The sequence below is a fragment of the Antechinus flavipes genome, chromosome 2 (assembly GCF_016432865.1).
Source record: "Antechinus flavipes isolate AdamAnt ecotype Samford, QLD, Australia chromosome 2, AdamAnt_v2, whole genome shotgun sequence".
NCBI classification, from domain to species: Eukaryota; Metazoa; Chordata; class Mammalia; order Dasyuromorphia; family Dasyuridae; genus Antechinus; species Antechinus flavipes.
The window spans coordinates 16,490,841-16,516,501 of NC_067399.1; the positions used below are offsets into that span (position 1 = coordinate 16,490,841).

The window sequence follows — 25,661 nt, forward strand, 5'->3', positions numbered from 1 at the left end:
CCCACGAGGGAGACACGTGGGCAAGCATTCACCTCTTCAGGCCGGCTCAGGACGTGTCCCTCAGGGCCGGTGATTCCAAGGTCCAGGATCCTCTGCTGCTCCTGCGATGTTGGGGAAAGAAAAAGAAAAATGTTTAAGTACCACTAGTTGGGGAAACACGCCAGGGATGGGTGGCAAGCCCGAGGGGCAGGTTTTAGGCACGCTGGATCCCCCAGGGACGTCGGCAAAGAGCCATGAGAGGCAGTGGGGACCCTGCACCCAGGGCACGCTGAGGGGGGTCTGGGAGTTATGGTCGCCCATGTGTCTGAGACCTCCGGGGAGGCTGAGAAGGGACATGGTCCTGGTCCTGGAGCCCCAAGGCCAAAGATCCAGGCTTGTCCCAAGAGGGATGGACCCCCACCAGAGCCAGGGGCCCGGCAGCCGTTGAGGAATGATCCCCCGTAGGCAGAGAGGGACCACTGAGGTCTCCGGAGAGCCCACGGGATTTACCGGCGTGCCAGGCCGGGGCAATGCCCAACGGCCACCATTGTCTGCTTTGTTCCCGGCAGGGCCGGCGTCCCTAGGCCCGACCCCCTCCATTTGGGGGCTCAGAAGGAGACGTTACCTCCGCGATGATGTCGCCATTTTCAGCATGGACCTGGGCGATGGCGCCGATGTCCCGGATCACGCTCAGGACTTCGTAGATCTGGAAGAGAGTGACTCCGTTAGTGGCCGGGCAGGCGCCCCCTCCCAAATCGCAGCTTTTCCGCTGGAAGGACCGCCTCTGCTTTACAGATGAGCGCCCTGAGGCACCGGGCAATGGAATGATCTGGGCACTTGGACATATAAAAGGGAGGGCCAGGATTTGAACTCAGATCCTGTCGCTGCCGTGTCAGTGCTTCCCCCTGCACCACACGGCTTCCCCTGCCTCTTTAAGTCTCCTTCCAAGCCCTCAGAGACATTTATGGGGCAGGGTTCTCGCAGGCGGCCACTCAGCATTTCAGAGGCAGCATAACCTAGAAAATCCTGGAAGGGGACCCAAAAGTTGCTGAATTACTCTGCTGTTTCAGGCTCACTCAGGGAAACCCTAAGGACGCCCTGGGAAAATGGAGAAAACATCATGAACAAAGCAAAACCCTTCCAGGTCCAGGAGGCCGGCGCTGTCCCAGAAGCACACAACAGACAGAAAACACGTTCATGGGATGGAGACAGAAAGGTCCCTGAGAAAACACCTTTATAGGATGGAGAGGAAAAGGTCCCTGAGAAAACACGTTCGTGGGATGGAGACGAAAAAGTCCCTGAGAAAACACCTTTATAGGATGGAGAGGAAAAGGTCCCTGAGAAAACATGTTCATGGGATGGAGACAAAAAACATCTTCATAGGATGGAGAGGAAAAGATCTTCGAGAAAACACGTTCATGGGATGGAGACGAAAAGGTCCCTGACAAAACACCTTTATAGGATGGAGAGGAAAAGGTCCCTGAGAAAACACGTTCATGGGATGGAGACAAAAAGGTCCCCAAGAAATCATGTTCATGGAATGGAGATGAAAAGGTCCCTGAGAAGCCCTTCAGGCTGACATCGGGGGGAGCACCAGGCCCAGCTCTGGTCAGGGCCCCACAGCAATGGCCAATGTCCAAAGGAGGATAAGAGGCACGGTGAGGGGGCCGGAGGGGGCCCGGGCCACGTGAAGTTTGGGTAAGGGAACCGGGACCCTCTGGCCAGAACAAGAAAAGACTTGGGGGAGCGAAGAGGAGGAACAATGAACACTTTAAGGCTGTTCTGTAAAAGGGATTCTAGACCTTCTGGCTCCAGGAGACAGCACTGGAAGGCAGGTTGGGAGCTGAAAATGGAAGCCAACCGAGACTGGATCTCAGGACAAAAGGAAGAGGAGTGCAAGAGGGAACCGGCCGTCTCAGGCAGAGGAGACATCTTCAACCAGAGGGGCGGGAAACCCATGATGGGCGCCATCATGAACACTTTCGGGGGACGTGGACTGGCCTGGATGGCCACTGAGATCCCTTCTAACTCCGTGTTCCATGATTCTGTAGTCCAGCCCCTGGTTTTACACACCAGGAAACTGAGGCTGGTAAAGGCGAAATCAAGGGTCCATAGTCACATAGCTTAAATGAAGAGAAGGAAAAGGAAGGGAAAGGAAAAGGGGAGGAGGAAGGGGAGGAGAAAGGGAAGGAGAAAAAGAAAGAAAGGTCACACATTGCCAAGTCCCTTTGGAGACAAGGCCATAACTCCTACCTGAGAATCTGTGAGCTGGAAGCGATCTTTGAAGGCCATGTACACTAAGAAGGAGTTGACGCCTGGTGAACAGAGAGAGGAGAAAGAAGCTGTCAGACCAACCAAATAAGGCAGAGGGGCAAAGGAACCTGTCCTCAGTGGGAGAAGGATTTGGGAAGGCGTGCTGCCTCCAAAGAGCACCAAGGCTTTGCTGACTGACTGACCAAGTCCAAGCTGCTCTTCTTCCAGGATCTGGCCTCCCTCCTTTCGGCCAATCCACACCGATTCTTTTTTTTTCCTTCAATTTTACTCAATTTACTTGATTTTTAAGTTTTTATTTTTATTTTTTTATGTTCTCTTCCTTTCCCAATACCTAATAACACTGATTAATATTTCTTTAGCATTTTGAGGTTTTTGCATTTTATCACATTTGACCCTCACAAAAACCCCAGGATTAGGTACTTTTATTATCCCCATTTTATGGAAGGAATAGTAAGGATGAGAAAGGAAGAGACTTGTCCAGGTTCACAAAGACATAGTATCTGAGGCAAGACTTGAACTCAGATCTTCCTGACTCACCTCCCACTCTATCCACATTGCCATTAAGCTGCCTTGAACTTTCTTAAAGAAATGCCTCTAAAAAATATCAGCTCAGGAAGAGAATTTGCTCTGATATGATCAGAATCAGTTCACTTGTCCGTGTCACCGCAGCATGTAAGGACATGACTGAAGGCTGTGGGAAAGCCAATTATTCTAGACCCCAAAAGCTGATTGTTAAATCTCCATTGCAAATGTTTATACCCTGAAAATGGGCAAACATTGCAAATCTGGTCTTTGTTTATCATTTTGTTGATTGTCTAAACTTGGGAAAGTGATGGAGAAAATGTTAATAATGCTTAACTTAAACATGAAAGTTGGGCCATACATACATTTTTCCCTGAGAGCAAGTAGTTAAACATTTACTCAAATATTCACCAGACACTCCTCCGACTGCAGCTCTAGCTAAGAACTAAGGAGCATAAAAGCACCCTTTCATGGGTGCTAACGTCCCTCCGCTTCCTCTACCAGAATCTTCTCATTTGGCCTTGGGAAAATCCTTGAGTTGTGTCCCAGGAATGTAAGTAACGGAGGTCTGAGTCAAGCTTGGACAGCATGACATCCCCAGGAAATACAAAAGCTTCTAGGAAAGACAGTGTTTAGGGCTTACAAAGCACTTCGCAGGCAACGTCCTCCTCCGGCTCTTCCTAGCACTGAACTGAGGGGTGATGGGAGGACTAAGGATCAAAGCGGGTGTGGAGAGGGGGAGGAAGCAGTAGAGCCGAGGAAGCGGCTGAAACCAGTTTGTGAAGGGCTTGGAATGCCCAAAGCTTATATCTGATCCTAGAAGTTACGGGAATCACTAAAGTTTCTTGAGGGGGAGGGGAAATAATAGGAAAAACCAATATGGTGGCTGTAGGGAGGATAGAATGGGGATACATAATGGGGAAGCCAGGAGGCCAATTAGAAAGCCAATGCAAGAGCCCAGGCGAGAGGTGGGGCCAGACCCGGGGAGGTGATTTTGTGCCTAAAGAAGGGGGGATGGGAGATGTTTTCAGGAGAGATTGAGTCTGCAAGGTGAGGCAATGGGAAAATCCAAGGACAACGGCAGTTGGAGGACAAGAAGGCCAGTGGTGTAGTGGGGAGAAGCCACAATCCCACCACTAATGGGCATCCAAGAGGAGCACACTGAAGGAGATCATTCAAGGATCGGCTCAGTCTCCTCCAAGAGGTCTTCCTGCTAGCCCAAGTCCATCTTCCCCTACCCTGGAATTACTCACATTAATCTGGCAGACATGGGGCACTCATTCATCAATTTGGGTACATCTGGAGGGCCTTGTATCCCTAGGACCCCGGACTGCATATAGCAAATGAGTAAAACGTAAGCTCCCCGAGGGCAAGAACCGTTTCTTTCTTTGTATCTACACCCCCAATTTATCACTGTGACCTACCAATCACAGCCCCTGATTGCAGTAGGTGCTTAATAAATGCTTGTTGACTGACCGATTAGTAAATGTTTGTGGAATTGAACCCAACATATCACCCATCATGATGAGTAAGAACAGAGGCCCAAGTAGGGCCTTCTCCACGAGGGCCACGGGGCCCTGCCAACCTACCATGGTCCTTCACCAGGGTTTCCATCTCCTCCTGGATCCCTTTATGCCATTCCGTGATGTCCACGTGCAGTGAGTAGTCACAGCAAGATTTGCTATCTGCCCATTCCCTCCACTGGTCGAAGGCCGTCAGCAGGCTGGTCCCGGGTTCAGGAACAACATGATCGACTGAAAAGAAGCAAACGATCACGGCCATTACTGAAAGAGTACGTTCTTGTCGCCGCTCACAATTAGAACGACCAAACCAAGATGGCGCTCCCTCTGGCTGGTCTCCAGGAGTCCAGCCTGATGACGAAGGATGCGCGGTGAAATCAGAACTCGGCTACAAAAGTTTACGGGTGAAACTGCGTGGGAAAGACGCGGATCCGGTTTCCCGATTCAAGACCCATGAAAACTTAGGCCTCGGGAAACTCCCCGGACAAGGTTTCCTTAGACACAGCATGAGTGTCGAGTGACCGGCCACACAATCCCATCTCTGGTTTTAGAACATTCACCTCCCAACACGAGCGAGATGCTTTAAGATGCTGAACTGGGCGAGGGGCCACGGAGAATGGTCGCCTTGAGAGTTCCCTACCTATCCCCTTTCCCTGGCTCTGATAAGGCAGGAGGGAGTAAGCGACTCGCCCCCACTCCAGTTTCAACAGCATAATATGACTCTGTATTTCTGTGGGAGCTTTCATCTGAAGAACTCGAAGCATTTCAAAAGCCGCTCCCACATCGTGTCTGCTGTTACACAGAAAATCTCAGAATCTGAAAGCTGGAACTCGGCAGCCACCCAAACCACGTAGTCTCCACTACAACAAAAAGCGCTGGGCTCAGCATCAGAAGGATCTGGCTTCAAGTTCTGCCTCAGGCGCTTAATATCCATGCAGACGACAAATTGACTTAGAAAACCACAAATTAACATGATCTATGTTGTGCTGCACTGGTGTTTATATTTTTTAACATTTCCTAATTTTATTTTCCTCGGGTTCTGCCTGGCAGAGTAGAAAGTATGGCCCTGTGGTCTGGATGAAATGTCCAATAATCCTTTAATCCTCTCTGGAAAATGTCACATGCCTCAGTTTTCTCCTCTGTAAAATGGAGGAGTTGGGCCAGACAGTTTCTGATTCTCGGACTCCAGATTCAGGGATCTATCTGCCGAACAGCATTGCCTCTGAATCCTTCATGGATTCAGCTCTTCCTTCTTCTTTCTCCCCACCCCTTTTTACCAATGAGGAAACTGAGGTATAAAGAATTCAAATAATTTAACAAGAACTCCACGGGTACCAAGTGGCAGAGTCTCTGTCTCTCCATCTCCACATCATCCCACCAGAAGCCAGCCAGGGGAGGGACAAGGTAGGAGGCTTCCCTGCAACCGAGCTCAGAGAGAGCCTGCAAGATAACCAGAAAATGATTCTAACCAAGGATGGAAGTCAATATTTATTCCATATGCAACTGTCTTTTTATTTTGCTGTTATGGAATTGCTTGTTTTATTCCACAAATTAAAAAATAAAATAAATAAATGCTGAAAAAATAAATATTGAGTACCTAACTGGTGATGTAGGTGTTCATATTGGGGATGCAAAAAGAGATCCAGTAGAGATCCTGCCCTCAAGAAGGTTACATGTCAAAGAAGGGAAGATATAATCACCACAGGTTCTGACACAAGGGAAGGGATGATGTGGTCCAGGAAGAGAACAGGAACAAGACTCAAAGGACCTGTTTTCAAGTCCTATGTCTGCCATCTCCTGACTATGGGATCTATGACTATATCTTTTCTAGTCTCATTTTCCTCAACAGAAAATGAGGAGGACTGGACAAGATGAGCTCTGGATCTAAGGTCCAGAACCCTAGGATGCTTGTGGCCCAAATATGGGATTTCCTAGCTATGTGATCCTTCTCGTGTCCTTTTCTCCATATGTGAAATGGGACCAAGAATATAAACTGCCAATCTTACCAGTAAGTTGTGAGGATCAAATGGGAAGATAATGTATGGATAGTCCTGGGACCACTTTAAAGTGCTCTAGAAATGTCAGTTATTCTCTCAGGAGAGTGGGAGGACTGAAAAGAGACCCAGGCCATGGGCTAAGAATGATCAGAGCAGATCTGAGCAGAGAAAGATCAGTTTTCCCCAAGGATCCTGGGTTGACACCAACAAAGGGTCATGAAGAAGAGGGAGCCACGTGTTGAGTCTTGAAGGAAGGTGGAGACTCCAACCACAGAGAAGGCTGAGGGCAGGGGATTAGACCTGTGAACTCCCAGATAAGAAGCCTTGCAGAAGCCAGCAGGTCACCTTTTTCTCTAATAATAGGCTCAGAGTGGCTCAGAGTATTTAGTGACTAGGGTCACACAATCTATCTGCCTGTGGAAGAGATGGGTCTTGAACCTCAGACTTCTTGGCTCTGAGGCAAGCTCTCTGACCACGACAAACACTGCCTTTAATCTGATATTCTACAGCAATAATTTTCAGAGGGTGAATTTAGGTCTTAAGTGAAAAACGTGAGCTTTAACTCTACCCATTAAAAAACAGGTTTCCTGAAAGGATCTGAAGTTTGAGAACTTCATAAAAGCGTCTCTTTCCCCGACTTCTGGAAATTCAATACTGAAGACATTCAGGAACAAGTTTCTGAGAAGCTCCCACATGTTTTCCCACAGTGTTGCTTTCCTGATGTCCTCTTGGGAGAAAAGGGCCTGAAAGGGGAAGGACAGAATGTCCTCTGATCTTCTCCACTGGATGGAGAATCCCCAGCTTTGAGATGACCCTGGGAAGGGCTGGGACAGGATGCACAGCCCTGGGGCTAACTAAGCAGATCTCTCTCTCTGTCTCTCTGTCTGTCTCTCTCTCTCTCTGTCTCTCTGTCTCTCTCTCTGTCTCTCTCTCCCTGTTTCTCTCTCTTTTTTCTCTTTTTCTTTTTCTCTCTCTGTCTCTCTCTGTCTCTATCTCTGTCTCTCTGTTTCTCTCTCTTTTCTCTCTCTTTTTTTTTCTCTCTGTGCCTCTTTCTCTCTCTCTCTCTCTCTCTCTCTCTCTCTCTCTCTCTCTCTCTCTCTCTCTCTCTCTCTCTCTCTCTCTCTCTCTCTCCCCCTCCCCCAAGGACACACAGACTTTTATTGGGAATAAGAAAAAACTCAGTTCCTGAGGCCGCAGGGGAAAACCTCTCTTCAGGAGGAGCTGTCAAGCTGGCAGCTAGAAACAAGTCCTTTGAAGATTGGTGTTTAGAAATGAAGAGAAATTCCCTGGAAGAGTGAGTTTATAAGAGAGCTGGGAAGCAATCCCAGAGCATTTAGATATTTAAGGTAATGTCTTGGAAGTGCTTATCTCTAGGAACTACCTGGAAATAAAGGCAGAGTAAGTTCTTGTTAAAAAGAAAAAAAGAAGGGAAAAAAGGCTTTCCAAAGACACTCATATTTCCCAAAGATTATAAACCCATTACAAACAGAAGACTAGGATTCAATTTGGAGCCAAAAGATAATGGAAGAGCACTGACTGGAGTTGGAGGATCTGAATTCAAATCTCTTCTATTTCTGTGTGATCCTGGTCAAGTCACTTAATCTGTTTGCCTCAACTGTCTCAACTTTAAACTTGGAATAATAATAGCACCTATATTTCAGGGTTGTTCTGAGGATCAAATGAGACTAGATTTATAAAAGTATTGAGCAAAGTGCTGGAAGAGTCAGCTCTAAATAAATGCTTATTTCCTACCAACTTTCCCTATTGGGCAAGACACTCTAATTCTTTGGGTCTTGATTTACCCACCTGTAAAAAAAAAGGGTTGAAACTTGAAGGGTCCCAAATCTACGCTCCTTTGTCTGGAAGCCTTGAAAGGTCCCTTCCAGCTCCCCATCAAGGGTCAGATGTGAAATTCAAAGTGAACAAAAAGCCTGGGATCAGGTCTCAGTTCTGCTAGCCCATGTGACTTATCTGAGTTTCAGTCTTTTTTATCTGTAATATGACAAGGTTGAACTAGATGATCCCGTCCAGTTCCAGAGCTGGGACTCGATGTCCTAAGAACTAATCAGTGGAATTTCAGCTGAGATGTCCCACTGGAAATATTTCTAGCTCATGAAAACAGACGATCACTGAACAGCCACTTGAAAAAAACATCTAACATCTGATAAATCTATCAGAATACTTTGTAATTATAATATCCAATTTTGGCCATAGAGAAGCGAAAAAAAGCTTCCCACTTTTTGTGGCCGTGGTGAGGGGTCTACGGGAATAGAATGGTACACAGACTGGCAGTCTCAGCTGACAAAACTGACTGGCTTGGCCTACTCTGCTTTTCCCCAATTTTTTTGGTATTCTCCGTTACAAGGGATGCTCACTGGACAGGGGAGGGGAGAGAGAATCAGAAATGAACTTGACGTCAAACCAAAAGATTTCAACAAAAAAAAAATTAAATTGTAAAAATGTAAAGTTTAAAAACAAAATGTATCAGGAGGTGGGGACCTGTTTGTAGAGAAGAGACGGAAGCTAGAACACAGAGAAGCATGAGCTAGAACAGCAGAGATCGGCTGAAATGTAGGCGCGGTTTCTCAAAATCACATTTTTAAATAAATAAAATATTACCTGACTGTGCAACTGTTTTTTATTTTTCTTTTTATTCCAAAAGGAGGAAGGAGAGGAAATTGATTTTTGTTAATTGATTACAAAGGAAAGTGATTACATGGAAATACAATTATTAAAAATTCACGCACTTCAAATTCAAACCTTTGCCTTTCCACCTCATTTGCTCAGTTTACAAAGGACCCAGAAATCTCAGAAAAGCTAAGAGATTTGCCCAATAAATAAGACTTGAACTTAGATTCTCCAGGCCTTAAATCAGCATCCTTACCCCCTGTGCTGCCTCCATCTCCCCCAGCCCTGAATCACCACAGCTTGGACCCCAGAGCCCCACTCCCAGCCAAGCCCCTCCTTTTCCCAGGCTCAGCACAGCCTTCCCCACGCTGTCCCAGCTGGACAAAAGTCTGATTCACCAGCACAGACAACGTTCAGTTCCATTCCCAGGACGCCAGTCTATCGGGGCTCCCCATCGCCAGCCCCTCACTCACTCCGGCGGTCATTACCACCTGCTCTCCACTCCAGTGTGCATGTAAGTAGATTGTGAGTCTGTCTCTCTCTCTTTCTTCTGGGGCAAATTAATCAGCTAGAGATTAAAACCAAGCCGGCATCCAAAGGGAGACAACACGAACACTGTTGGCTTATCTGGGTGGTTTTCCTTTGTGAGAGCTGGCACTCGGCCAGCCCTGAAACATTATACAGCCGTAGAGGCGATGGGTGAAGGCTTTGTGGGGGACAGAAAGGCCTTTGGTCCCCGGCCCAGCTCTCGGAACCATCAAAGTTTGTAATGAATAAAACAGAAGCGGGCCCCTGCCCCAGAGTGGAAGAAGGATTCCATTGAAATGAAAATTTAAATTCTTTTTCAAGGAGAAAGCACAATACACATACATATATGTGAAAGGCTGTCAAAGGAAAGGACTATTAGACTTCTCCTTAGTCCCAGAAAGGCTCAGAAATAGGGACAGTGAGTAGAAGTTATTTAAAAAAAAAAAACTCAATGTAGATGATGTTGGGGAAAACTTCCTAATTATTACAGTTATCCAAAAATGGAATGGGCTAAAATGTCCGTCAACCTTTGGCTCAGAGGTGTCCCCAGTAGGCCTATATTCCAGAGACATCAAAGAAAGACAGACTCAAATGCACAGAAATATTTATAGCAGCTCTTTTTGTAGCAACAAAGAACAGGAAACTAAGGCGGGTCCATCAATTGGGGGACGGACAAACAAATTATGATATAAAAGGCGATGGAACACTATTGTGTTGGAAGAAATGCTGAAGGGGATGGGGTTGGCAAAACCCGGGATAAGATGTATGAACTGATAAGAGTCAAATAAACAGAACCGAGAGAAAAAGCTGTAAAATACCAACATTGTAAAAAAAAAAAATTCAAGTAAATAAAATTGTAAAAATAAAAAATATCAACACTAGAAAATAAATTACAAATAAAAATAAATAAAGTTTTAAAAATAAAATATAATATCAACACTATAAAGGTAAATTTGAAAGCTTTAAAGATTTTGATCAAGCAAGATTCTTACCCATGTCCGGACAGAGAAGTGATGAACTCCAAGTACAGAAGAAGACACATTTTTTGGTCATGCCAAATATGAGTATTTGTTACCACTTGATTATGCACATTTATTATTAGGTTTCTTTTTGTTTTCTTTTTTATCAATGGGAGAGGGACAGAAAATCAATTTTTTTCAATTAAAAAAATTAATTCTAAAAAAAAAAGTGGAAAGGGTAGTGAGTGTCCCCTCTGGGGGTCTTCCAGAAAAGGTTTTTTAACTGCTTGTCCAGGATCAATGAGTTCATCCTGAGGTTTCTTCTAGCTGAGATTCTAGTATCTCCGCACCTTTTATTATTATCACTATTATCTACTAATTATGTAGTACTTAAATGTTCACAAAGAGTTTACAATCACTATATCATTTGTTCCTCGCAATAATAATACGAAGTAGGTGCTATTATTTTCCCATTTTACAAATGAAGGAACTGAGGTTAAGGGAAGACTCATTAACTCTTCAGGCAACCTTTTCACATTAATATTAATGAAAATACACTATAATGAAGGTAACCAATTTTTCTGGAAATAATTTATTCTCCAGTAATTTACCAGTTGGAAAGTCAACTCTACAATGGAAAACATTGATCCAGAGGACGTTCAACTGTTTAGAAGCTCTTGGACAAGTAAATTCCCCATATGGTCCTCTTTTATAAAATGAGAAGGCTGGAAAGAATCCTCTCTAAGGTACTAGTCAGTTCTATCTATGATCCTGTTACTTTAATCAAGAGACAACAATACCTTTTTACAAGTTCAATGATGTCCAAGGCCAAAAAATTCCCATCTCCCAATGTCTTCTTGGGGAAAACGTGACTTTTTATACGGTGCTAAGCACACAAAGCATTTTCTAATTGTCCACCACGCTCGGCCTTGGCTAAGTGCTCCGTTTCATTTGGAAGGACCACTAGTGACCAGCTTCCTAGCATTTCTATTAATAGTACCCAATTCCAATTTCTGTATCCTTTTCAATTAGGCTAAGAAACCGATCATGCAAAACACATGGGAGCTCTCCCTAGGGAGTCAACTAATGATCCTAGCACAGTGGGAAGATGGCAAAGAGGATCCAGCTTGAATAATGCAAATCAACTTGGGGTGCTAGTTAGGGGTTGCATTAAAACTTCAGCACCTCATAAAATGTTCTTTCTTTGAGGATTGGGGCAGCCCATGCCCAGCAGGCCTGCTGGCACTTCAGATCAAAGGCGAGGCTGATGGGATCTGGAGAGAGCGATGAAGAGTCATTTATAATGTGTAAATCCTTCAAGAGTGACGAACTAAACTATGAACAGAAGTCTTTCCCTTGAATCATTGAAACCAGACTTAGAAAGAGTGGCGGGGTCCCTCTGGCACATCTGTGGGCAACATGAAGGCCATGAAATCTTCCCAGAAATTTGTTGCCTTGAAGTAAAAATGGAGTTTGAATGGGGGACTTCAGTAAGGGACCTACTACCTGAAGTAGATTGGAGTGCGGGATAGATTTTGATTCCGAAAGCCCGGCTCCAAAGCTTGCCTCCGTTGATTACTAGTTTTGTGGCTGAGCAACTCACATTAGTTTCCTCATGTGTAAAAATGGGAACTAATATCACCTACTTAACAAAATTGCTGCAGGAGAAGTCCTTTAAAATTTTCACGCATGTACTCTATTACATGAAGCTTTCCAAGATTGTGGGTGGTCAACATTAAATGAATTTTCTACTTATATATGTACATTCAAACTTCTGGTCTCCCCCAAGCTCCCTAAGGCAAGAGAATGCTTTTTTTCCTTTGTTTTTGTAGCCTCAGTGATTAGCACAGAGCCTGACAAATGGTAGATGCTTATTAAATTATTTGTTGAATAACTGATTATTGAACCAAAAAAAGAAGGGCTAACGAGATGCGATAACAGAAGGATATTATGCATCTGATTCCTTCCAAGAGACAAATCACCATTTACCCATCTTTCCCCTTTCTTCTCATTCGAGGCCATTCCTTGGGTAATGAGCCCAAATCTCCCAACAGGCTGAACACTATTCTCTTGAGTTTTCGTACATGAAATAAGATCCCATACCCCAGGAATAAAGAGGCCTTCCTAAGCCTCCTTTCACCAAGTCCACAAATCTGATCCTGCACAGTCTTCTCACAAGAATCCAATAGCTGGAATGGGGAATAGGAAGGGAAAAGAAGAAGGGAAGGTAGTGACTCCTATATTCTATATAAGGATGTTCCCTCATATAACTTGGGATTCAACCAGCACACATGTGGAAGAAATCAGATTGCATAAGTGAAGGAAGTGGAGAAGGAGGAAAGAAAGAGGAAGGGGATAAGAAAGGGGAAGATGAAAAAAGAAAAAGAGCCTTGGAAAAGTAAAGAAGAAGGGAAGCAAAAGTAGAGATGGATGACATCCAACTAGAGATGCCAGCCCTCTCAGCCGAGGCTCCTCTCCTAAAATGGGTAATTTAAGGAAACAGCCAGTCCAGCTGAGAAGTCATTACACTGACCTTCATGTTCTGTCTGCACAATCAAACCAACTCTACCATTATCAATTCCAGCCAGTCAAATAAAACCACTGGCCAAGCCCAGAAACTGGAGTCTAAGAGTATTAAGGAAAGGAATCCTCATAAAGAGACTGCCTAGTTTTCTCTCTCTTCTTCTAGAGAGCCAGTATCATAGGTTCATATATCTAGAGCTGGAAGGGACCTGAGAGGCCATTTATTGCAACCCCCTCATTTTACAGATGCAGAAATAGAGGCTCGGAGATGTTTAGTGACTGCCCAAAGTGGTAGAGTGACCGCTCTAGAAGGAGGTGATGGAATTCCCAAAGTACAGAATAAGTCTACTTTGAATAGTTAGGGAGATGTGTCCATGATAGAAAGTAGCATTTCCTATTTCCTAGATTTTTCTGGCTATCACTCCACACCATTCCTTCTCCTTTTGCTTTTGTTTTGCTCTGACAATGCCCTCCACCAGCCTGAATAAACAACCCAAATCTCTCCATCGACCATGTCAACTTTCTAACTCAATGAACTCCAGTGATTCCGTGGCACCTCCAAATGCCATGGTTTACTTGATCTGTATACTTACAGATGTTTGTTTAGAATGAAGTTTAAAACTCTTGACAGCCTGGTTTCCAGCCTTCTTCTGCCTCACTCTCCATTATGTTCTATTGGGTACTTCCAGCTACGAGGGTTTGCTAGTTATTCACTCAGCTCTCAGCTTGGGCCATGTCCCTCTTCCACTGGCTTCTCTATCCCCCCCCGCCCCCATTCATCTTCCACAAATCCCAACATGACCATCACTATCACTCCCACAGGGCTTAGGATTACAGTATAGTGCCCACATACTTTTTTAATAATGAAATGAAAAGCAAATGGTAATATTTCAAACTTTGAGAGAGAAGAAAGGCTAAGTGTAAGAAATAATGAAGGGAATGGCTCCAGAGAAATCTAAGAGTTCATATGAACTAATGCAGATTAAGGAAGGAAGAAAGGAAAATCAATTATACCATTCCAATATTGTAAAGACACAAACCTTTTTAAATTTTTAGAATTCTGATCAAGGGAAAGGCCGACCAGGATTCCAAAGGACTCATGCTGAATGAAACATGCTTCCTTCCCATCTCCTGTCAGAGAGGGGATGGATTCAGGATATAGACTGAAACATGTATTTTTGATATAGTCAATGTGGGAATTTGTTTTTGCTTGACTATACATATTTTTACAAGAGTTTCTTTTTTTTTTTCAACCCAACTTTTTGTGGGAGGGGAATGGAAGGAAAAGAAAATAGATTTTTAATTGAAAAAAACTAAATTAAATTTTAAACAGAAAAGTCAAACCCAAATGACTAAGCAATTTGCTTGAAGTCTCCTGGGATCTTGTGACAAAGCTATCGACAAGCCTAGCAGATTCTATAACTTACCTCTGCATATAAAGGAAAACAGATCCATATTTAAGTGATGGACAGAAACTTAATAAAAGAAAGATGATTATTAAAAATGATATTTAATGGCAAGTGTCACTGGCAAAAATGGGAATGAAATTGTAGATGGGAAAGGGGAGAGGAGGCAGCTAGGAAACACTGAGTGGATGAACTGTAAGACTAAGAATCAGGAAATATCATCCTCCTAAGTTCAGATCTGGCCTCAGATATTTACTAGCTATGTGATCATGGGCAACATATTTCATCCTGCTTGCCTCAATTTTCTCATCTGTAAAATGAGTTAGAGATAGAAATGGCGAATTATTCCAAAAAACCTCAAATGGAGTCATAGACTGAAAAGTGACTTAACAACAACAAAGAGGAGGACAGGGAAACGTGAGTAACTGAAATAAAATATATTTATATTGAATGGAAGCTTGAAATCCAAGGGAGAATTGCTATAGAAAATCTTAAAAGAGTTCATTAATTTCAGGGAAGGTCATATTTCCCATAATTAGCCAAGTACTGTATTAGGTATTTAAAAAAAAACTCCTGAACAATTAAAGTTGTCACCAATTACAATAAGAGGTAGTTTGCTCCTCCTCCTTGACAGTCTTTGAGCAAAGACTGGATGATACTTTGACAAGTAGGTTGGACAGTATATTCCTGGACTAAAGGGCCTCCAAGGTCCCTTCCACTTCAATGATTCTGGTCCAAAAGACATCCTTTTCTCTTATCTAAAATAACAAGAAGGCTTCCAATGCATTTAATGGGTCTATGGAACAACTATGGAAAGTGAATTCAGAATAACACAGGCTCTTGTTAAAGAGGAGGATTGTAATTTTGTTTCTTTTTTCGTTTATTTTCTTCTATTCAGTTTTTTTTAATTTTTAAATTTAATATTTTTCTCAGTTATATTGAAAACACAATTTTTTTACATTTGCTTTTAAAATTTTTGAGTTCTATGTTCTCTCCCTTATTCCCACTCAGAAACCACATGTGAAGTTATGCAAAACATTTCCATAAAAGTCAAGTTGTAAAAGAAAACATAGATCTCCCACCCTGATAAAAACAAGAATCCTCACAAAAAATTAAGAAGAAAGAGACGAGGGAAAGAGAATGATTCGATCTGTATTGAGACACAATCAATTCCTTCTCTGAGTATGAATAGGAGTTTTCATCATAAGTCCTTCAGAGTAGTTGTGGATGATTGTACTACTGAAAAGAGCAAAATCATTCATAGCTGGTCATCCCAGAATATCACTATTACTCTGTATACAGTACATTTCACTTGGCTTGAGTTCCTGGAGGATTTTACAGGGTATTTTTTTTTTTATTTCTGAGAGCATCCTGCTTATCATTTCCCATAGAACAATAATATTTCATCACAAACACAAACAATAAACAACAGTTTATTGAGCCATTCCCCAATTGATGAGCATCGAGGGACATAATTTTCATAGAAGGAGGGAACATTTTCATGTATCAGATCCATTTAGACACTTAAATGCATAATTGATCAGATCAAGTATGCATTTAAGTGTCTAAACTTCTAAGAACTGGTCACAGGATTCTCTGGGAGATATAGTGCAATACTGGGATAATGGCATTATGTGAGACAGTACAAGATCCTGAAATGTGTAAAACCTTAGAATGGGGGGCAAAAAAAAAAAAAAAAGGAAGGGCACTGGGGGAGGCTGTGGTACTGCAGAAATGCAAGAGATGGGCAGAGGAGGAGATGAGAGAAAGAAGTCACAGCACAGAATTTGGGTGGCCAGAAGCTTCATGCCCTGCAGGCAGCAGCAATAAGGACCAGATGGGGAAAATAGAGCTGTTTTCCCCACCACCACCATATGAATTGTACCAACGTGTCTAACAGTATTCAAAGTGTGTAGATCAGGAGATGGTGGCTCTGAAGGAGTTTTGTAGTTCAGAAAACATATGAGCTAGGCTCCACCTTAACTATCTTGATTGTCAGAAATAACCTGGGGGCACTGTTAGTTAATTTTATTATCATTTTTATAACCTTTTAATTCCCTAAGAACAGAGAGGGGATTTCACATGGATCTGGGCTATTGGCTTCCCTGATGACTCAAAGAGCCTGAACTTCCATGACAGTTCTAAGCAACATTAAGGTTTTTAGGAGAGTTCATATTTCTAGGATGAAATGGACTTGAAACTCACAGCTCCGTATTCCTCCCTGCCCCTTGGGTCCCTCCCTCCCTCTGACGGGACAGGGTGGAGGATGAACAATGGTAGAGCTCCTCCCAGCTCATCCTCACAAGGCAAGGACCCAGCAGCCCCTTCACCATTCATCACCCCATGATACCCTACTTCCCATCTTCAGTTACTTTTGATATATTGCCTTCCCCATTCAATTCTGAGTTTTTCTCTTTCTTTGTAATCACAGAGCTTAGGACAATGTCTGACACATAAGAGCATCCTTAATCAATGTCTACTGGTTCTGCCACCTTGACTCAAGCAAAGAAAGGGCAGCACAAGATGGGACTAGAGGAAAAGCTCCTGCCTCCCAGCTGGTCCAGAGGGCAGAGAGAGAGAAGGGGTCTGGGAGGCTTTCAACCCTGCTAGGGACCCTGAGAAAAAGATGGACTGAATCACCAGCCACTCAGTCAGTGTGGCTCTACACACTTGGGCTCTACAGTGACAGCTAGGACTTACAGAAGCAGTTCTTTACAAACTGCTTTCCCTAAAGCAAATTTAAGAGGTAAACTGCAAAGGTTATTAACTGCATTTCTGAGTTGGTGGTTTACAGATCAGGAAACTGAGGGTGGAGTTTTAAGGTCAGTTGGGTAGCAAAAGAGGGAGGAGAACATGTAGGGAGCCAAGAGCTTCACTCATACATGTAAAATGTTAAAGGTGTGGAGGGACCGGGAGCCTCTAACATTCTGGGTAAAGAAAATTAAAATCCCATCAATGAGATCTGCTGCAGTGTCTCCTGGACATTCTAAGGTTGTCTGGTCCAGAGTCCTGGGACCAGCTCATCTGGGAACTCTTAGAATCATAGAATCTGAGGAAAGAAAGGTCCCCAGAAGCCACTTAAATAAGGGGCAGGGGGTTTACAAACTGACTGGGCAAGTCTCTTATGGCTCCTCGATGCCCTTGACAACTTCCTCATGCCACAAATTACAGAGGAGGTGCCAGCCGGCATTGGCAGGAGTTTCCCATGCAGGGGATCTTCATACCAGCAAAATCACAGATCTAATCTCTCTCTTTTCTGCTTCAAGGTTTACAAAGCAGCTCTTGGCTCAAAACAGACTTGGAGGGAGGAGGAGGGTAATGGTAATTCCATTTTACAGATGAGGAAGGTGAAGTCCAAAATGGTTAAAAGGCTTTTTCCAGAGTCCCTGGGCAGATAGTTCTAAGAGCCAGGATAAAAAAAAAAAAAAAAAAAAAAAAAGATGGCCCCTACCCCTTAGAGAGCTCACAGATGGTCACTAAAAAGCCTTCCAGGCTGAGAATTGTGTGACTAAAGAGATGTGTTTGCCCAGCAACAGTGTCTTTGGCAGCCCACGTAAAGGAAAGAGTTTAACAAATGGCGATGGAGTCCGTTTTAGGGGAACTGGGAGTGCGGAGCTGCCCTCCTCTCTCTACTTCCCCATCTTCAATAGTAGTTTTTGGGAAAGGGAGGGACTTTCCATTTGGAACTAGTCCCAATTGAGAACAAATTCTTGAAGGTAAGTTAGAAAGAAACAAGCAAAAAGACCCCCAAAAGGAATAAATTTAAAATAAAACTCCATCCCATCCTCCATCTGCTTTCCCCAAGATTTAACGGCTAGGAAACCCCCTCTCGGGAGTCCCCCAGGGTTGGATGTGTCAGGATGATAATGAAGTGGCTGAGAGAAGCGTGTGAGTAATGGGACTTCCTCTGTTTGTCTCAGCGCTGGGTTGCTCGGGGCGACCAGACCACAGATCTGGGCCCGGCCTGCCAAAAATAAGAACTTCCCGGACTGTGTGGCAGAGAGTGCACACAAAGGCTCGGCCTACTTTGCTTTCATGATCGAAGGCCAGCTCTGTCTCACAGCTTTCCTTCCTGTCCCTTCCCTGCCGAGAAAGGGATCCAAGGGACGGAGAGCCCCGCGTCTTCCTCCTAGAGCCAGGATGTTCAGAAACACACATGTGCTCAAATGTTCCACTGGCTGCCGACCACGGGCTGACATCAACCGCCAGCGGAGAACAATAAGCAAATGGGTAGAAGCAGGTCCTGTTTACATGGCCGTTGCCATGGGTGATCACTTGTTAGCCTAAGACGGTCATTCTTATGCCTAGATTTTTTTTTTTTTTATCTTTTAATTTTTGGTCTGAATCTGTGATTTCATCAGGATAGGGAAATCCCAGTATGGAAACTCCCTCCAAAATTAAACTGGCAATTTATGTGTTTTAAAAGAGTGGCCTGGAGAATGGCTGGTCAGTCAGTCAAGAGAAAGTCAGTAAGCATTTATTAAGCACCACGTCAGGAGATCAAACCTCTACCTGCCAGGTTCTGCTCTCCCATTTTTCTTAATTACAACGATTGTGTGTACTTACTGACTGAGCTCCCACTCTGAAATGACACACTGGTAAAATCTGAATTTGGGGCAGCTGGGCGGGGCAGTGGAAAAAAAAAAAGGCTGGATCTAGAAATTGGGAAGACTCATCTTTCTGAGTTCAAATGCAGCCTCCGATTCTTCCTAGCTGTGTGACCCTGAGCAAGTCACTTAACCCTATTTGTCTCAGTTTTTTCATCTGTAAAATGAGCTGGAGAAGGAAATGGCCAAGAAAATGGGGTCACAGAGAGTCTGAGTCCAAATGACTGAACAACCACAAACACATGCACGTACCGTAGAATTTAAATATATCATTTGCTAACAGGCTTAGCAGTGGTGGAAAGAGTGGCTAATCACACTTTGTATAAAGCTTCAAGGTCTGCAAAGCACTTCACAAATATTATCCCACTTAGGCTAAACACTCAGAGGCAAAGGCTTTTCCCTGAGACTTATAATGGACCTCGGTGATGAGCGAAATAGGAAGAGCGAGGTGCTCTAGAGCCTCTCCAAGAAGGGGGCATCCAGGCTTTGCTTGAAGATTTCAGGTGACAGATCCCTCTCCTGTGGGACCTCTTACTCCCCTTCCCCACCCAAAGAGGCCATTCTACAATGGGACATGTTATTCTCCTCCCATTTACGAAGGCCATTCTACACTGGGACATCTCACTCCCCTTCTCCCACTTAGGGAGGCCATTCTACACTGGGACATCTCACTCCCCTTCTCCCATTTAAGGAGATCACTCTACACTGGGACATCTCAGTCCCCTTCTCCCACTTAAGGAGATCACTCTACACTGGGACATCTCAGTCCCCTTCTCCCACTTAAGGAGATCACTCTACACTGGGACATCTCACTCCCCTTCTCCCACTTAAGGAGATCACTCTACACTGGGACATCTCACTCCCCTTCTCCCACTTAAGGAGGCCATTCTACACTGGGCCATCTCACTCCCCTTCTCCCATTTAGGGAGGCCATTCTACACTGGGACATCTCACTCCCCTTCTCCCATTTAGGGAGGCCATTCTACACTGGGCCATCTCACTCCCCTTCTCCCATTTAGGAGGCCATTCTACACTGGACATCTCACTCCCCTTCTCCCATTTAGGGAGGCCATTCTACACTGGGACATCTCACTGCCTTTCTCCCACTTAGGGAGGCCATTCTACACTGGGACATCTCAGTCCCCTTCTCCCACTTAAGGAGATCACTCTACACTGGGACATCTCACTCCCCTTCTCCCATTTAAGGAGACCATTCTACACTGGGCCATCTCAGTCCCCCTTCCCTCTCCCAAGAAGGCCATTCTCCCGTGGGACAGCTCTCCCTCCCCCAAGTGGGCCACTCTCCTATGGGACAGCCCTGCCCTACCTAAGGAGGCCGATGTCCTGTGGGACAGGTCTCATTGGTAGCAGTTGTTTTTCTTCCCACCATGTCTACACTAGGCTGAGCATTTCCCACTCTACCCCCCAGCTCCCTGGGTCTGCCCTCTGGGGCCAGAAATAACAAAGCTGATCCCAGGCTCTTGACAGCCCTTCCAATATTGGTAAATAGCTGTCATCTCCTCCCCAGGCTTCCACCCTCTGCTAGACGTGACCTCAAGGCCTTTCCACATCCTCCTCGCCCCTAGGCACTCTCCCCTTGGTCAGTGTCCCCTTGGTCAATGTCCCCCTTAACCGCTGTGGCCAGAACTGAACACAAGCCTCCAGATGTGGCGGAGGATGGCTGCTCCAAACACAAGGGAGCCCAGTTCCAACGATGCACACTGGACAGCCAACTCACAAACAGGTCCCTAATTAATGAAGGCCCTAACTGTTCCTCCTGGGGATGCCGTGAGGCTCCCTGCCAACCCCCCCCCATAGGAACACGTATGAAAAATCCAGCTGTCGGCCTGCTGCTGAGGATGCGGGGGCCCACTGAGGTCTGCTCAAAGGCTACTTCCAAGGTTACACAACTCTCTGACTTGCCCCCCTAGAGAAGGCCGGCCCATCAGGGCAGGAAGTGCAGGTGACGTCATCTGTTATTTAGGGTCTGTCTAGAGCCAGCAGGACTGACAGGCTCCCACACCCCTAAGCCCCGCCAGGAGCCTGGACCGAGTTCAGGAACTTAACACAACACGTCTCTATTCTGGGACACGGCCATTGTACCATTGTGTGCCCCTGGCTTGGCCAAGTTCGGCCGGGCTCCGGCTTGTTGACTAGGGCCCTTTCTCTTCCACTGATTCCAGCCCCAATATCTGAATAAAAGTTAGTGTGTTTAGACAACGGGTTTGGGCCAGATTAGGGGGCAGGGAGTTCAGAGATCCATTAATTACCCTTCACAGTTGTTTGGATTGTCGAAAGTTCAAACCCTCGGCCAAAGCCGGCCTGGGCTTCCTCTCCATGTACTTAAAGGGCCTCCTCCCATAGATCCTCTTCCACCTCGGGGACGTAATGATAAGCTCGGAGGAGCCAAGGGCACAAGGTTCTCTCCAAGGCATTTCTTAAAGGCAGCCAGAATTGGTGAAAAGCTGGCAGGAACATCAGAAGATCTGGAGCACTAATGGACAGAGTAGGGAACTCAAGATGGAACCCAGAGGGAAGCCCAGCGGCCCAGGGACACCCTCGGGCCCCAAATCAAAGAAACGCAAGGAACAAGATGCACCTACCTGGGGCTCCTCCCCATAGGCTCTGAATCCCATGATCCTACAGGGGTGTTCGGGCCAAGAAGAGCCTTAGAGCTAGAAGAGCAGGACAGCCCAAGGGGAGAAAGAGTGGTTTTCAGGGAAGGGGTAAAGAGCCTGGGAAGGATTTGTGCTAGCAGGAGAGCAGTCTGGGTGACAAAGAAATGTGGATGGGGAAAATGAGAAGAGAGAAAATGGGTAGCAATGGCTAAGCTACATTAAGCAGCTCTCTACCCAACCCTAAACTCCCCATACAGCACATTTTTTAAGGGCAAGGGTGGTACAGGGAGAGAGCACTCCTGACCCTCCAAGCTTTTTCCCCCTCCCTCTTCACCTTCCCCCATTAGAATGGAACTTCCCTAAGGACAAGGAATGCCTTTCTTTCATAAATATATGTAATCCCAGATTTTAGTGCAGTGCCTGGCACACAGGGAGCACTTAAGCCCCGCCTGTCGACTGGCTCTGTGACTTTGGACACATCACTTAATTTATTTGGGCCTCAGATTCCTCATCTGTAAAATGAGGGGTTTGGAATAAACAATCTCTAAGGTTCCAATCCTAAATGTATGATCCTATAAACAAGAATAGCCTGAGGGATTAAGCCAGAGACTCAGAAGGGGTCATTTAGTACCTTCTGTTATGAATAAAATAAATAAATAAATGAATAAATGAACAAATAAATAAGTGGATAAATGAATAAATCAATAAGAGGATGAATAAATAAATAAATGAACAAACAAATAAATGGATGAATAGATAAATAAATGAATACATAAAAATAAAAAGCATCCTTGGGGGAGGTGGGAATAAAGGGGAAATGGAGGGATTGCTCCATCTGAATGGACCTTCTTACTAGGGTTCCATTGCTCAGCTCACAAGTTTGCAGCTCCCTCCCCCAGGGCTTTGGGGACACATTCCAGCCTGTTATTCATGGTCCTCCCAGCTCATTCCTGCTCTATCTCTCCAACTTTCTCATCACTCCCCACCCCGGCCCTCCCTGCTGTCCTCAGGACATTCCAGCAGCATTCAGTTCCTACAAGCTTTGCCCTCCCTCCTTCTGCAAAGCCTTCCACTGTGCAGAATGCATCCCACCTGCCTTCCTAGACCCAGGTCAGATCCCATGTTTCCCAGGAAGCTTTCCACGACAAGCACCAGCTTCACTTCCGCCTCTAACTTCATTAAAGCCCCAGCTTCCAATCGGGACGATCCTGGTTCTAATCCTGATTCTGACACTTATTAGCTCTGTAAGGCCAGACAAGCTCCTTACTAACCTTTCTCAGTCTCAGTTTTCTCTCTTCTTCTGTAAGATGGGTAAAATATTAGCACTTATTTCACAGGATTATTGGGAAGATCAAATGAATATAGATGAGTGGTTGATAGACTTTAAAGTGCTATATATATATTAGCTACTAGTAATAATAGAAGTAGTAGCAGCGATAGTAGTAGTAGTAATTGTAGTAATAATGGTGTTGGTAGTAGTGGTGGTATAAAGTAGGAGCTATAGTGGTGGGGGTGGTAGTAGTAGTAATAACAGTAATAGTAGTAGTGGTATGAGAAGGAGGAAGAGGAGTAATAGTAATACTAGTAGCTGTAGTAGTGGTGGTAATAGTAACATAAGTAATAGTAGTAGTAATAGTGGTAGTAGTAGTAATAACAGTAATAATAGTAGTAGTAACAGAAGTAGTAGTAGTATTGATAGTAGTAGTAGTAATAGGAAGAGGAGAAGGAGGAAGAAGAAAAGGAGGAGAAGGAGGAAGAGGAGGAGGAAGAATAATAGTAATAATCGTGGTAATAGTAGTGGTGGTGGTAGTAGTAACATAAGTGAAGTAGTAGTAGTAGTAGTAGTAGTAGTAGCAGTAGTAGTAGTACTAGTGGTAGTAGAAGTAGTAATCATGGCACTGGTAGCATATACCACTTTATGCCATTAACTAAATGGTTTGTGCTTTCTCTGCTTTGCCTTTACACTGAGCTCACAAACTCGAGGACCTCACATAGTGTTCTTGTATCTTCCACCAATCAATCAACTAATTAGCCAACATTTTATGTGCCAACTGTCCGCCACTTCAGGCACTGGGGACACGAGTACGAAACATAAATAATCCCCTCTTAAACCCAGAGGCGACAATCAACAAATGGCCATCCCGGCAAAATGAACTGAGGTTTCTTCCAGCTCCAAGATTCCCTCGTTCTGGAAAAGTAACACCATAATTTCAGCTTTAATTCCCTTATAGACCAAGGGGCAGGGGCAGAAGGCTATCACTGGACATCCGAGCTGGAAGAAGCCTCAGGGGCCAACCCAAACCTCAGCGAGTCTCCCATTAAGTAGGTCTCGATCCACTCTGGCTTGGAGATCCCCAGTGAGGGGAAGCCCCTCCGAGGGGCACTTTGGGACAACTCTAACAATAGGAAAATCTCACCTTCCCTCTTAAGCTCTCTCTGGGAAAAGATGTTAGACGAAATAACGTTCCGGGGTCAACTGGGAGCAATGATTTAAACACATTACAGCATTACCGAAGACTGAAGTTATCCTAACATGACAACAATGTCATTATGAAATGCTGGTTGTGATGACTTTATGAAGGCTATGTCTAAACACAGAAGAGTCTAAGTAAATATGAAATTAGTAAAAATGTATCAAAGAAATACACTCTTCCCTGCACTGAGCTGTAGCCCGTCCTCCTTGAACCATCTAGGACACTATAGTCACGGTCAAAAAAATACTCGGAATGAGTCGCTCCGCCCCCCACTTTTGAGACTGGGGGGAAATTATGGCTTGAGTTTCACAGAATACTGAGCCACTTTCTGACTGTGGGATGTCCCTTCTTTTTGATTTTCATCATTAGGGTCATTGACCATCAAGGTAGATCATTCTCTGTCCTCCCCTCCCAAAGAGAAGCTCCCTCTGAAACCGCAGCCCTGAAAGGGAAGCTGCAGGAGCAGCGACCAAACTGAGCCAGCGATGGGGACGCAGCCACACTGCAGCCCCCAAACTATACCGCCACCTCGGGCTCTGCTGCCATCTCAGAGTTCATCGGGCAAAACCTTAGGCCATAAGGGCCTGATTCCAATGCCAGCCAAGTTCGACGTAGTTCTCTAGTGGGGAGGGGGTCTCCTCATCCCTTAGAACGCTGGAGCTGGGACAGTCTTTAGATGCCTTCAGTTCTGACATTCCCATTCCACAGGGATGAGAGAACCGAAGCTCACAAAGCTAATGGGGCTTGCTAATCAAGGACCCAGCCAGGCCCTCGAATGCTTAACTCGAACTCAATAAGTATTCATTAAACACCAACTGTGTATCAGCCTTATACTTAATGCAGAGCATCCAAAGACAAACAAGAGACTCTCTGGCCTCCAATTGCTTTATATTTCCTCAGGGAAGACCACAGGTTTACATAAAAGCTTTTTTTTTTTTTTTTTAATGCAAAGTAATTTTTTTTTAGGAAGACACTGAAAGATCGGTGGTTCAGAAAAGGCTCTTCCAATAGAGAGCCTCCATTAGTTGAAATTTAATGTCCTGATTAGCCTAAAAGTGGATGGGACCTGGACTTCAAGTCAGGAAAATCTGAATTCAAATCTTCTAAGATGTGTGCTGTGACACTGAGCAAGTAATTTAACCTCTCTGAGCCCCAGGTTCCTCATCTGTAAAATGAAGGATCTAGACTTGGTCTCTAAGAAAGCAACCAGCTTGTGATGGAGGACTGATGATGATGATGATGATGATTCTTATATCACTTTGAGAACTACAAAGAACTTCACATACTTTAATCTCATTTTAGCCTTATAACAACCCTGTGAGGTGAACACTATCATCCTCATTTTACAGAGGGGGAAACTGAGGTTCAGGGATCTCAATTTACCCAAGATCCCACAGGTAAATATAGATAGAAGCTGAATTTGAATTGTAGCCTTCTGACTGCAGAGACAGTGCTAGAAACCAGCACTAGAGGATAAAATATCTCTGTCTCTTCTCTCTCTCTCTCTCTCTCTCTCTCTCTCTCTCTCTCTCTCTCTCTCTCTCTCTCTCTCTCTCTCTCTTTTTCTCCCTCTCCAGGAAGGAATAATATCATTCTACAAGTATTTATAATAAACATCTCACCATG

The 25,661-nt window shown here is 44.7% G+C and overlaps 1 protein-coding gene across 2 annotated transcripts in view; it reads right to left on the bottom strand.

Annotated features, from left to right (window-relative positions):
• DPYSL2 (dihydropyrimidinase like 2) overlaps nt 1-25,661 on the bottom strand; it is a 144,161-nt gene that overhangs the window by 37,825 nt on the left and 80,675 nt on the right. For both annotated transcript variants that reach the window (XM_051974153.1, XM_051974154.1), the window contains exons 4-7: nt 4,365-4,529; nt 2,233-2,294; nt 605-685; nt 33-101 (exon numbers count right to left, since the gene is read on the bottom strand). In XM_051974153.1, the coding sequence (XP_051830113.1) occupies nt 33-101; nt 605-685; nt 2,233-2,294; nt 4,365-4,529 (377 nt within the window). The remainder of the gene's footprint in view (nt 1-32; nt 102-604; nt 686-2,232; nt 2,295-4,364; nt 4,530-25,661) is intronic.